The sequence below is a fragment of the Saccopteryx leptura genome, chromosome 2 (assembly GCF_036850995.1).
Source record: "Saccopteryx leptura isolate mSacLep1 chromosome 2, mSacLep1_pri_phased_curated, whole genome shotgun sequence".
Lineage (NCBI taxonomy): Eukaryota > Metazoa > Chordata > Mammalia > Chiroptera > Emballonuridae > Saccopteryx > Saccopteryx leptura.
In genome coordinates this window covers 81,237,174-81,252,064 of record NC_089504.1, presented here as the reverse complement: position 1 = coordinate 81,252,064, position 14,891 = coordinate 81,237,174, and the positions used below count along the sequence as shown (strand labels likewise).

General features: G+C 35.5%; 1 protein-coding gene across 3 annotated transcripts in view; it reads right to left on the bottom strand.

The window, feature by feature from the left end:
• The window catches only part of FOCAD (focadhesin), a 342,443-nt gene that overhangs the window by 144,172 nt on the left and 183,380 nt on the right, over positions 1 to 14,891 (bottom strand). For all 3 annotated transcript variants that reach the window (XM_066368255.1, XM_066368257.1, XM_066368256.1), the window contains exons 12-15: positions 9,729 to 9,833; positions 9,229 to 9,330; positions 8,561 to 8,691; positions 5,434 to 5,560 (exon numbers count right to left, since the gene is read on the bottom strand). In XM_066368255.1, coding sequence (XP_066224352.1) covers positions 5,434 to 5,560; positions 8,561 to 8,691; positions 9,229 to 9,330; positions 9,729 to 9,833 — 465 coding nt within the window. The remainder of the gene's footprint in view (positions 1 to 5,433; positions 5,561 to 8,560; positions 8,692 to 9,228; positions 9,331 to 9,728; positions 9,834 to 14,891) is intronic.

Below are 14,891 nucleotides of genomic sequence, written 5' to 3'. Positions count from 1 at the left end.
TATGAAATGTGTCCACACTAGGCAAACCCACATCAACAGAAAACATATTAGTGGTTGATGGCTAGAGGGTACTTGAGGTTTAGGGGCTGACAGCTAAAGGGTACAAGATTTGGGAGATAAGTAATAAAAATGTTTTTAAATTGATTGGGGTGATGGCTGTCTAACTGTAAATATACTGAAAACCATTAAGTTGTACACATTAAAAAAAATAATATAAATGGTATGTGAATTATATCTCAGTATAACTTTTTTTAAAATGAAAGAATATTGCTTCTCAGAGCCATAACTTTGTATTAAGTCAAAAAGAAGAAAAGGCAGGCCCTGGCCAGTTGGCTCAGCGGTAGAGCATCAGCCTGGTGTGTGGAAATCCTGGGTTTGATTTCCAGTCACAGCCACACAGGAGAAGCACTCATCTGCTTCTCCACCCTTCCTCCTCTCATTTCTCTCTATCTCTCTATCAGTCTCTCCTCCTCCCACAGCCAAGGCTCCATTGGAGCAAAGTTGGCCCGGGCGCTGAGGATGGCTCCATGGCCTCCGCCTCAGGTGCTAGAATCGCTCTGATTGCAGCAGAGCAATGCCCCAGATGGGCAGAGCATCAGCCTCGGTCCCTGGTGGGCATGCCGGGTGGATTCCAGTCGGGTGCATGCAGGAATCTGACTGTTTCCAAGCTTCTAACTTCAGAAAAATACAAAAAAAAGAAGAAGAAGAAGAAAGAAAAGGTAAATGGGGCAAGTATGATGAGATTAGAAAGCTGAATGACAAAAAATAAAGAAAAGAGAATGGAAGAATATTAATTTTTCTTTGAAAATGACAAGCCCTCAACTTGAAGATAAAACTACTTCTCAATACCCATATTTTTCAGAGGAAAGAGGCCTCAAAATAACCTAAGAGCATTGGACTTGCAGGAGTCATGTGTCTACTTTCCTTTTCTTTCATTTATTAGCCAGGTGATCTTGGGAAGGTGACTTAAGTTGTCAGAGCCTCTTTTTATTTAATTTAAAACAAATCTCCATATCACAAAATGTCAAAATTTGTATGAAGAACCCAACAAATATTAGCAATTTTTAAAAGTAGTTCAGCCTCAAAAGAAATTTGTGAAGCCCTGAATCAGTATATCAATAATGTTAAGGAAAGAATAAGTTTCTCTCAATTCCAAGATGCCAAATTGTACTCTTGTCTTTACTGTCAACCAAGATTGCTAAAACTTTCTCCCTCCCTTTTTTGTTTAGTAAAGTAGCACCAAAGAAAGCCATATTGCAAAATAAAACATCATCTTGTCATCGTTGGCATTTAGATGGAATCCATCCTTTCAGTCTCTCGCTGGAGACCAGGATAAATGATTAAGCAGCAACAACTACAGGCTTAATTGGCCCTACCAAGGACAAACAAATTTCATGAGTATGACTTTAAAACTGAAGAGTCCATCGTCAACCTTAAGAAAAAGAACTCTACTTTTTATATAAAGGCAAGGATGGGAAAGCCCAGTAAAATCCAATTTTGTATGGTTTTCCAAGTTAAGTATTTTATTAAAGACAGGATTATTCAACTTATTCTCTTTTCCTTATTGATTTTTTAAATTTCACTGTCTTTCTATATTCCTAATTATATTTGATAGTCTGAGATCTAAAAAGCAATGGCTAGACAAATCACTACCAAATGCTGCTGGGAAATAGATTTATAACTATGCTGAATATTTTCATTCTTGAAACTCTTGGCAGCCATCAACGCTTCACACATGATATCAATTAGAAGACAGAATAAACAGCCTCACAGAATGCATGCTGGCTTCTGTGGATAGCATGCTGGCAAAAAAAACAAAAGATTAGTCCAAAATTAGTAAATGTGACCTGGCAAGGGCCACTGAATTGAGTATATTTTACAATTTTAACACACATCACAGGACTTAACAGCAGCAGTTTCACAACTAATGAAAACACACACAAAAAGCTTGGAAAGGCTTAAAACAGAAAGATATATTATTAGCTTCTAGGCTCATCAAGGGAGAATATTATTTAGACTTAGATGAACATAAAGCTATCCAATACCAAACATAATAAAAGAACAGTTTCATTATCAAAATTAACAGTAATGCAGTCAGTTTCAACAAATTTCACAACTCAGGACATTTGTTCTATCTATAAGGAAACATGATAACACTTATTCACCTTTAGGAAGTATCAATAAAATAGTGATTCTTCCTCTAAACAAGAAACCAAAATGAGAAATAGAGGAAAAGGAATAACTAGATCTTATCATAAAATGGGAGTTAATGATTGCTAGTATTGCTTTACGATTTATTAATGCCCATTTTATAACCAAAAAGAAAAAGATTTAAAGGGACAAGCATCTATTTGTTAGAAAGAAAACAAAGAATTCTTATCTCAGTTTGTTTCTTAAAAGTGAATTTTGATAAAAATATTATATTGAATTTGGATTTTATAACATTAAAAGACAGGAGTGGGGAGACAAATACAATGAGAAAAAAAGAAATGCCTTTAACCAAGTAGAGGATTATTGAACTATCAAAGTAAGAAGTAGCTCTGTTAAATAAAATACGTGGACATGGTATCTCATTTACTCTAGAGGACAAATGGAACGTGGGACTCAAAGTAGTTGCTATAGGCTAAATGTTCACATCCCCACTCAAATTTGTATGTTGAAATCCTAATCCCCATAATAGTGTTATGAGATGGAATATTTAGGAGGTGATTAAGTCATGCTGGTAGAAGTTTCATAACTGGGATTAGTGTCCTTATGAAGAGACTCCAGAGAGCCATCTTGCGCCTTATACTGTGTGAGGTTACAGGGAAAGACAGATATCTATGAGAACAAAGGCCACCTATGAACCAGGAAGTAGGTCCACACTAGACAGTGAATATGCCAGCACCTTGATTTTGGACTTCCCAGCCTCTAGAACTGTGAGAAATAAGTGTTTGTTGTTAATAAGCCACCTAGTTTACATTCTTTTTGTTATAGCAGCTCAGATAGAGTAAGACTGTAATACATATTATCATGGACTCAAAATTATTATTATGGGTAGTGGTTTGGATTGGGGGAATGGATTTGGTGCTCCAAGTCAATAATCCAAAATGGTTTCCTTTAAGAATAGAAACAAGTACCAAGAGCCTCAGCAGTGAAGGGATAGGATATCATTTGGAGAAGGAAATTAAGTCATTATCATTACGTGAGCTTTAGGGGAAAAACCCCCCCACAGAAAAACCCCCCACTGCTTAAACCTTCCTGATGGCTTTGATTATATCCAATTGTATGCCAATTTTTCAGGAGCAAGTTCAACATTTAAAGAGAATCTAGCCTGACCTGTGGAGGCACAGTGAAAAAAAGTGTCGACCTGAGATGCTGAGGTCGCAGATATTAAACCCTGGGCTTGCCTGGTAATGGCACATGCGAGAAGAATCCATGAGTTGATACTTCCTGCTCCCCCTGCTTTTTCTCTCTCCTGTCTCTAAAATGAATAAATAAAAATGTTAAAAAAAAATAAAATCCTAGTAAGAGCAGGCATTGTGCTAGGTCTTTTTTGTGTGTAATCTCATTTTATCCTGCTTTGAAAAAATAGAATCTTAGGAGTTTAAGTAAGTTAGTCAAAGGACACAGCGAATAAAAGTTCCGTATCAGGTGCAGTCCCAGGATTGCCAAAGAAGATGCTTCCTATCACATTAGGGCACAGTTTTCGTGTCACTGGTACTAACTACAACCAAAGTATCTTAGAGAAATGGAATGAGAAAAAAACAGAACACAGAATTTATGAGTTACCGTAATAAGCATCAATAAACAACAGAGCCTTATAACAGCAGAGGGCAGATAGGGAAACACACTGGAATTATAGACACAATAAGACAAATACTCCAAAGGAAATACTCCAAAATGGTAACAGTGGTCACCTTTTGGAGGTTAATGTGTAAAACTCTTCTCTCAAAGCTTCTGTTAAAAATTCATCTAAAAACAAGGTTTTATGGGAAAAAATATAATTATTGAAGTGCTACTTCCCAATTCTAGATGACTGATTGGAGCAATAAAACACAACAGTCCTTGGTTACGTGGAGTATTGCCCTGCTGTAACAGTCCTCTGCCATGACGCCCTAAATACTTGGCCAACTACTGGGAACTGAACACACTGTCCATGGCACACAGCAGTTCCTGAACAGTGACGGTATTTACTGCCGGCTAACATAAGTGTTTACCCAAAAGAACGTTTATTCTCATACTCAGATCCTGAGTAAATACCTAATCTCCCTCTGAGGTCTATTTTCCTCATCTATAAAATGATGTAATAATCCCTTTATTGCAGAGTTGTAGAGTAACATAAATGTAAAGTGCTTAGAACAGGGACATGAGCACATAAACACTCAATACAGCCACTGCTTATATTATTATATTATATTCATTACCACCACATCAACCATAATTACCATAAGCTAAAAGAATTCTACTTAGTCTCATTCTCTAAAAAACTACAATTGTTGTATGTTCACTCTGTCAAAAACAAAAGTATGGTCAATGAATAATCATTGATGTAATCACATTTCTCCAGAACAGTAAAGATTCTCTGCTGTGCTGTAATTTTGGGAGTGATCTAAAGTTTAGGAAATGATTTACAGAAGGGGTAGTCAACGTTTTTATACCTACCACCCACTTTTGTATCTCTGTTAGTAGTAAAATTTTCTAACCGCCCACCAGTTCCACAGTAATGGTGATTTATAAAGTAGGGAAGTAACTTTACTTTATAAAATTTATAAAGCAGAGTTACAGCAAGTTAAAGCATATAATAATAATTACTTACCAAGTACTTTATGTCGGATTTTTGCTAAGTTTGGCAGAATAAATCTTTATAAAACAACTTACTATAGTTAATTCTATCTTTTTATTTATACTTTGGTTGCTCCGCTACTGCCCACCATGAAAGCTGGAACGCCACTAAAACTGGGCGGTAGGGACCAGGTTGACTACCGCTGATTTACAGGTTCAGTTCTAATGTCGATCCATCCAATCTGATCACTAGGAAAGAAAGGATCCTTTGCTAAGCTTCAAGCCAGCAATAATTTTTGCTGGCTATAAAACTGCCTCTAGCCCATGCCAATTTCCTCACTTCATCTGCTTGTGAGGTTCACTAATCATGAAACTAAGAACAAAATATATTCAAGGATTCTCCTGCAAGCATAACTTTTCCTTCTAAATTAACAAAAATAAATAAGAAAATAAAGAAGCCTCTAGAAAATGTTTACATAAGCAAATGTTTCAAGACTCCCCTTTACAAAAATGTGTTAAGTAGAAGGTCTTGTTTCGCTCCTTCAAACAAAAATCTCTGGGAATGAATATTTAAATTTTCAGTTACTTGAATCTACTTATATTCTTGTAACTAATATATCTTGTAAATTGTTTTTTTCAAAATTATACAAACCAATTCAAAACGCCTACCTCGGCTTGGCAGAGTGCATGAAGACCTTGTAACACCAAGGCTGCTGGAGTAGCTTGATCAGGCTTGGTGCATTCATTCAACACCTGGGAAATAGCTGCCAGCATATCCGCACCATGCTGATAAGGCCTAAAGGGAATGACAGTTTAGAAAGAAGATTACAGCCAGAGAGCTACATTACCATTCCCAGGTCTTTTGTCTGAACAAAAAGTGTTCATGCTTTTCTTTACCCTTGTGCCTCTGAAATACTGACCCTCAAATAACACCAGGTGTTTGTCTTCAAAGATTTTCATCATCATTTTTTGCTCTAATTTAAGGCTCATTTTTGATATAGAAATATTATCCAGAAAAAAAGACACTTGTTAAATAGTATTCTCCCTAAATCATGAATTGTCTAAATAGACAAAATTTCAGTGTATAATGGTGAAAAGAACCGACTTACTTTACTGAGATTATCAATAAAAAGAAAGCTACGCCTGCTTGGAAGTTGTTCTGGTATCAGACACTGACTACAATGCAGGTATTGGAGATCAGAGGTGATTTATTATAGTGGTGGTATGAACTAAAGTGGCTATAGCTATCACAATAATGATGGTGATGATGATGATAAAAATAATATGAATTATAACTAGTAGAGCACCTATCCAAGTACTGTGTTAAATTCACTCTGTTCCTCTTCCTCCCCTGCTCTCCTCTTTTTTTTTTTAAGTGAAGGGAAGGGAGATAAAGAGACAGACTCTCATATGCACCCTAACCAGGATCCAACGGATAACCCCCATCTGGGGCCAATGCTTGAATCAGCTGAGCTATCCTCAGTGCTTGAGGCCAATGCTTGGACCAACTAAGCTATCCTCGATGGCTGGGACTGATGCTCAAACCAAATGAGCCACTGGCTGCAAGAGGGGAAGAGAGAGTGAGGGGGAGATGAAGGGGAAGAACAACATATGGGTGCTTCTCCTGTGTGTCCTGACTGGGATTGAACCTGGGACATCTGCATGCCGGGCCAACACTCTACCCACTGAGACAACTGGCCAGAACCCTCTTCTTTACTCTTGATTCCACATATACTGTGCTATCCCCAGAATGCTTTTAGGTGAATAAAGAAATGCTCAGGTGTGGGAGAAAGGCTGTAAGCTGACAAAATCCTTACAGCCTAGGCTAGGCTTTAGTTTAAGACTAAGCTCTTCTCCACCCTTCTAATACTAAGATCTTCTCAACACCCTTCTCAAAACTAAGCTTTTCCCCACACCCTGGACTGTTGCATAATGTGGGGTGGTGCACTCTTATGAGGAATCCCATTTATGCCTCAGATGAGTGACCTTGTGTCAGAGACTTCCTTATTTGTATATTGGCTTAAAGGCTTTATAATAAAGCAAGACCAGGGGCTCTCTCGCTCTGATCTTGCCATCAGCATTGCAGAGGCCTCCCAATCCCATCCTCTTTTCTCGGTGAGTCTATTTCTTAATTCCGCGCTGTTCTCCCTCAGGACCTGGAATTACTAGCTGCGCTGGTTCACGGCACTCAGGTCCATCCTTGGTATTCCTTGTAACCCTTCAGTGATATAATACTTTTTTCTAATTAACAAAATATCCATTGATGAAACTGCCTGACTGGATTCTATTGTTTCACTGTCTGACAAGCAGAAATCATTTTCCAAAGCTGGAAAATTTGACATATCTTGAGGTGGTAACTGAATAAGTCCTCGACGGGATCTGATCTGATCTGCTATTTAGCCTCTCCTGAGCTGTAGCTTTAAGACTGCAAAATTAAACTGTCAGATAATAATCTCTCATCTCTAAAAGTTTTCCCATGCCAATACCTCAAAAGCATTCAGATCTTGTGTTACTGTGTGTAACTTGTAGTCTGAGGTCATTAGGGTCTTGCCAAGAGGCTGAAACTTAGAAAACAGGCAGAACTGCTGAGGTTTAGATACATTTTGATCTGGAATTTTACTTAAGACAGGAATTATCTATATTATCAGCATCTGTGACAACCCATTCATTGTACAACTTGAGGAAGTACCATTCACAGTGTCATTCATAACAAAAATGACAGTTCTGCAGTACAGTGGTCAAACATCTGTAACTGCAGGATGGCAACTCATTTTAAATGTATCAAATCTAACTCCTCCTTAAATATTTTTACCTTATTCTATTCAAGAAAAAATCTGGTAAATTGCAGTTTGCTTAGTGTTATTTCCATCTTTTCCCCTCCTACCTATTTATTAGTCCATACGTGAGAACAGCAGAGTCATCTCCCTAGTATATTCATGTCTTCCTAAACCCTACAGCATACATGGGAATTCAAGATCATTTCCTTCCCTGTAATAACACCTAATCATTTCATGCAATAAGTCACAAATAAGGCCTTCTCTATTAAAACTCTATAAAAATCAGACATAACATAGAAGACTATAAGAATAGTTTGACTACAGTCCTCTCTTAGTATTTATTTATAGAAAACATATAAAACATAACATCGTATGTTTTATTACAATACTAAATTGTTATCCAGAAAAGGAGATAAATATCCTATATAAAGCTAGATACAAGACTGGGCCTGAAATGAAAAGACATGCTTGCTTCTTAAAGTTATTTTCCAATATTGCTAAATTTTACAATCAGAAAACTTAAACAGAAAACTAATTTATTCTTTGCTTTTTGTTTTGTTTTGTTTTTGTTTTTTGCAAGAGAGAGACAGAGAGAGAGAGAAAAGGAAGGAAAGAGATGAAAAGCATCAACTTGTAGTTGCAGCTTCACTGATTGCTTCCCATGCATGACTTGACTGCGGCGAGGGGGCTCCTAGCCAAGCCAGTGACCCCTTGCTCAAGTCAGCGACCTTGGGCTTTAATCCAGCAAACTTTGGGCTCCTGCCAGTGACTGCAGGATCAACTTAATGATCTTAGGCTTGAGCCAGCAACCCTGTGGTCATGCCAGCAACCTCAGGGTTTCAAACATGAGACCTCAGCATCCCAGGTTGAGGCTCTATCCACTGCCCACCAGGTGGTCAGGCTGAAAATTAATTTATTCTTAAAATTTTCTGCTTATCCTTACTAGATTCTTGTTTGCAATAAAAAAATGTAAAATAATATATCATGATACACATTCTCAAGGGTTAAGCACATCTCACCTTTGCTTACATATGTCTCTGATCGATGCTGCTTTAGCAATCAGTTTCTCCCATTGGACTTCCTTGCCTGCACACAGAGAAGGCACATCAGACATGGCCATGAACCGCTGCAGTTCAGGATAGACACGATCCTATAAAGGCAATTTCACAAAAAAGGTAATTTCTCAATTTGAGTTGAATAACCATTATCTCCTTTTATGCATAATTTTTCCTTCTACATCTTCTATTTGCATTGAAAATTATAATGTATTTGTTCTAATCAGCAAAGAAAAATGTTCTTGTGATTGCTGGGGATTTTCTTATAGGCCCATGTACTATTATTCATTTCATAAAACAGAAAAGAGTGGCTAAATCTCACCCTAGTTACAAAGGCTCTAATCACTTATAATCATATTTCTATAACTTTTTTCCACACAAGAGGAAAATAATATTTCAGAATTAAAGAAATATGATTATTTTCTCTTCTCATTTCTCTCAGAGTCAATCACAACTGACTGGATTACTGATCAACAGCATCACACTAAATCAAATTTCTCAAATGCAATCATTGATGCTACACATTAATTCTACTATGCATATCAAAGCACTATCACACATAATGACAAAATTAGTTTTCTTCACCAAAAGAAACATGTTTAATACTCCCATAAGTGTATATTTGAGCTTACTTGCTTTTCCCACAAAGATGTCAACAAGCGCAAAGTGACAGCTCTTAGTTGTGGAGTGGTTCCAAGAAGCTGAATTACTCGTAGAATTTGTCCTATGCACACCTAGGAAATAGTTTTAAAATTTAGGTTTTATAAATATAAATGCAGATAATCCTGAGAATAGCAAAAAAATTCTAAAACTCCTCATTACAAAATAAAGACCCAAATGTAAGTTTACTATAGTATTATCCATCTTCTCAAAGGTTGGGAATAGCTTTGGGAAGGGAAGGGTTAGCTAGCAATCTTAGAAACATAGAGACCTTATTTCAGATAACAGCCAATGGAAAACCATGGCTATTAATTGATTTAAAGAATTATTTCTTAGATATTTTAATAAATACTTTTGGCCCAACAAGGGAAATAGTAATCACAGCAAAATAAGGGGTCAAAATTTCATATAATACCAACCAAAACTGATTGTATTACTCATGCTTCATTTTTTGGGGGGTTAATATACAAACCTTGTGAACACCAAGTGTAGGTAAAGTATATAAGATTTCATTGTATAATTCAGGTTCCAGTGGTTTTCCCAACTTGAACATCAAAACTGGAATCAAATTTGGTACCTAAAATGAATTTAAAGAAGATAATAACTATGTTTTATGAAGGAAATCAATCTATAAAGCAATCATTAGTGAGGTTTTTGTCTGTTTGTTTGTATTTTCTGAAGTGAGAACCAGGCAGAGAGACAGACTCCCGCATGCACCCAACCAGGATCCACCTGGCATGCCCACTAGGGGGCAATACTCTGCCCATCTGGGGCATTGCTCCATTACAACCAGAGCCATTTTAGCACCTGAGGGGGAGGCCATGGAGCCATCCTCAGCACCTGGGCAAACTCTGCTCCAATGGAGACTTGGCTGTGAAATGGGAAGAGAGAGATAGAGAGAAAGGGAATGAGGGAAAGGTGGAGAAACAGATGGGCTCTTCTCCTTTGTTCCCTGGCTGGGAATTGAACCTGGGACTTCCACATGCTGGGCCAATGCTCTACCACTGAGCCAACCAGCCAGGTCCTCATTATTTCATTTTTATTCAAAGAAGTAAAATAAATATATATGAATAAGAATAAAAAACTGTCTGCAATTTGTTGTTGATGGTAATTTAATATCATTAAAAAAATAATATCATTAATATTCTATCTCTTTTACAATTAGCTGCTAAACACCAAACTAGTTAAACATCACAAAACTAGTTAAGATACATATATTGATCCAAAGAAATTTAGAGTTATAATGAGAACTAACACTTAGGGCATACAAATAATAAAATAGCTCCACATATTGAAATATTCACTTATGTTATTCCAATATGAAATAATAAAGGCAGTAATCCTAAAATTAGAATGGTCAGCAAGGAATCCTGAAAAGCCAAAACAATCTTAAAAAAGAATTAAGTTTGAGAACTCAAACTTCCCAATTTCAAATTTTACTGTAAAGCCACAGTAATCAAAACAGTGTGGTACTGGCATAAGAAGAGAAATATAGATCAATAAAAAAATAGAGGAGTCCAGAAATAAATTCTTACATTTAAGTTCAATTCATTTTTGACAAATATTCCAAGAAAACACAATGGGGAAAGAAGAGTCTATTCAAAAACTGATACTTGATTTTAACAACTAGATATTCTCATGCAAAAGAATAAATTTGGACCCCTTCCTCATACCATACATAAAAATAAATTCAATCTAGATTTTACGCCAAACTATAAATGCTAAAAGTATAAATCTTAAAAAAAAAAATAAAGTTAACCCTTGAAGAACAAACCAACTTTCCCATACAGTCGAAAATTCATGTATAACTACTATAGGAATTAATTTTTGAAAAGTTGAGTTAGACAAAGCCTGTTTCAAAGTGAAAAGAACAGCACAAGCAACAACAGGAAAACATAGATTTTATTAAATTAAAAATATTTGTCAAAATTTACTGTAAATAAAAAAATACAACCTAGAAAATAGAAGAAAATATTTATAAATCATATATCTAATAAGGGGCATATATTCAGTATATATAAAGAACTCTTGCAACTCAATCCTAAAAGGACAAATAACCTAATATTAAAAGAGCAAAGACTCTGACTACATTTTTCTCCAAGAAAGAGAAATAAATGGCTAATAATGACAGGAAAAGACACTCAAGTATCATTAGCCATGACATAAATAAAAATCGAAACCAGAATAATATACAACCTCACACACAGAAAGCGTATAATAATAAAAAATAAAACCCAGATAACAGCAAGTGTTGGCAAGAAACTGAGACCCTAATACATTGCAAGTGATACTGTAAAATGGTGCAAATCCTTTGGCAAACAGTTTAAGAGTTTCTCAAATGGTTAAAGAGAATTACTGTTTGATCTAGCAATTTTACACCTAGGTATCTACCAAAAAGAAATAAAAACATGTATCCACACAAAACTTGTACATAAATGTTTAGAGCAGCATAATTCATAATAGCCAGATAGTGGAAACAACCCAAATGTCCATCAACTGATGAATGGATAAATAAAATGTAGTCTAGGCCTGACCTGTGGTGGTGCAGTGGATAAAGTGTCGACCTGGAAATGCTGAGGTTGCCAGTTCGAAACCCTGGGCTTGCCTGGCCAAGGCACATATGGGAGTTGATGCTTCCAGCTCCTCCCCACCTTCTCTCTCTGTCTCTCTCTCTCTCCCTTTCTCTCTCCTCTCTAAAATGAATAAATAAATAAAAAATGTAGTCTAGCCTACCATGTAATGTTATTGGGCCATAAAAAGGAAATAAAATCAATATGGATAACTTGAAAACATGATGTGAAGTGAAATAAGCCAGTCATAAAAGACCACATATTGTCTAATTCCATTTATACAAAACACCGTGAATAGGCAATCTATAGAGACAGAAACTAATTGCTTAGCATTGAAGAGCTGTAGGAAAAAAGAGGAAGTAATTGCTAATGAGTACAAGGTTTCTTTGGAGGGTGATAAAAATGTTCTCAAATTATTTGTAATTATGTTTGCACAACTCTTTAAATATACTAAAGGTCATTAAATTGTATATTTTGAATTATATGGCATGTGAATTTTATCTACAAAAAGCTATATTTTATTTTAAAAAATCAATTCAAAATTACTGAGTGAATATTTATTATGAAGAAGAAACTACTTAAATGCATAAAATTTTTTTTCTTCCTTAGAGTGCATTTCAGTTTTGTTGCCCAGTATTTGTTGAATTTTCTCTATCTGCTGTAATCTTAGAAAGCCTATTTCTTCTAAGTTTAGAAGGCATTTACTTTAATTCAATTTCAAGGGAGAAAAAATCTTAACCCTATTAACAAAAATGTTAACAGTTAAAAATTAATTCATTAATGAGCCTAACCATGTTATAGACCATGGCAGCATTTAGAGCTATATATGTAATGTCTACAGACTAACAACACACAGCCAGAATTTAATTTTTTAACAACTGCTGGGGCTCTGTTAGAATAAAAGTTTCAGCATCTTAACCTTGAGGAAATGAAAAGAGAAAAAATCTTCAGTTGGCTTCTTATTCCCCATTTAAATTAAAAACAAAAGGTTATCTTAGATTGTGTGTACATGTCTCAATGAATTACTCTTTCTGGGAAGATTTCTACCCCAGCACTTTGACAGATTCTTAGTTCTGGGAAGGGCCATCAGTACATTTAGTGGCATTTTATAAGATAATTTATTTAGTTGAATAGCTTTTAAACAACTGTTTTAATTATACTATCAGGAAATGAATAAAGTACTCTATGCTAAGAGTACAGTTCCTTTATGAGCCTTAGAACAAAGAAATGTATGGTGCTTATTTTCTCTGGCAAATTCAGAAATGAAAAAACAAAGTAGGAAACTTTTACAGTAAGTACTCTTAGGCTTAACAGTTCTTGATGCTGTTAGAAATCAAATTAAATCCATAGGTCAATGGAAAAAACAAAACAGATATTATTTCATTAGGAAAAAGATATAGATACACAGTTATGAAAATTTTTTTACAAAAAGTATGGACAGTTTATTTCCTAATGAAATAATATATGTGTGTATTTATTGGTTTACTTGATATGTCATTATGAGGTCCTAATTCCTCTGCTCTAAAGCTTTCTACACTCCAAAGGTAGAAAAGAGAAAAAATGTTTTGACTTTACTTTAAATTTAAAATAAGCTGGTAAGTGCCTTATAATTCACTGAATTCAGACCTTTTTAGTTTTATAAAACTCAGTGCTTTTTTATCTCTCTCTTTCAGAACTCAAGTCCTTGATAAACAAATTGATTTAGAATGATGGGATTATAAAGGAGCCCCCACAGCCTGACCAGGTGGTGATGCAGTGCATAGAACATTAACCTGGGATGCTGAGAACCCTGAGGTTATCAGCTTGAGTGTAGGCTCACCAACTTGAGTGTGGGATCACAGACATGACCTCATGGTCACTGGCTTAAGCCCAAGGTTACTGGCTTGAGCAAAAGGTCACTGGCTTGGCTCGAGCCCCCTATCCCCCCAGTCAAGGCACATATAAGAAAGCAATCAATGAACAACAAAAAGTGTTGCGACTACAAGTTGATGCTTCTCATTTCTCTGTGTGTCCCCCTCTGTCTCTTTCTCTCTCACTTATAAAAAGGAGCCCCCATAACACAGATTCCTCAGCAAAAATACTGCAAGCCAAAGGAAATGAAGAATGATATATTCAAAGTGGTGAAAGAAATAATAAAATAGCCAGCCAAAAATACTATATCAACCAAAGCTTTCCTTCAAAAATGAAGGAGAAATAAAGACTTTTCTAGATACACAAAAGCTGAGCAAGTTTATCCATTAGACCTGACTTACAAAAAATGCTAATAGGAGTTCTTCAAATTGAATGGAAAGAACACTAGAAGAACATAAAAGCATATGAAAGTATAAAGCTAACCGAAAGGTAAATATATAGAGAAATACAAATTCTGTAATACTGGTGCATAAATCACTTAGAGCTCTGAAATTTAAGTTCAAAGACAAAAGTATAAATAAATATAACTATAAAATATGTTAATGGACACACAATATAAAAAGATATAATCTGTGACAACAAGAACATAAAGTGTGTAGGGCATAAAAAAGTAGAACTTTTCTATGAGATTAGAACTACTACTGGGTTAAAATAGACTGTTGTAACTATCAGATGTTTTCTGTATGTCCCGGTGTAGCCACAAGGAAAATACCTATAGAAGATACATAACACATAATGAGTTAGGAAACAAAGCATGTCACTACAAAAAAAAACAAAAACAACCTAAGACAGCAACAGAGGAAAAGAGACAAAAAAGCTATAAGACAGACAGAAAACAACAATATTGCATTAGTAGGTCCTTCCGTATCTGTAATTAGTTTAAATGTATTGATAAATGGAGTAACCTGCCCAATCAAAAGACAGTGACAAAGAGGATAAAAAACAAACAAACAACCAAGATACAAATGCATGCTGTCTACAAGAGATTCATCTTACATTTAAAGATACATAGGCTAAATAAAAGTGATAGGATGAAAAAAAAAATCTTCTACACAATGGTAACCAAAAGAGAGCAAGTGTAACCATATTTATATCATAAAAAATTCAATTTGCTTGGAAGACAGAAAATTACAAATATATGGACATCCAATATC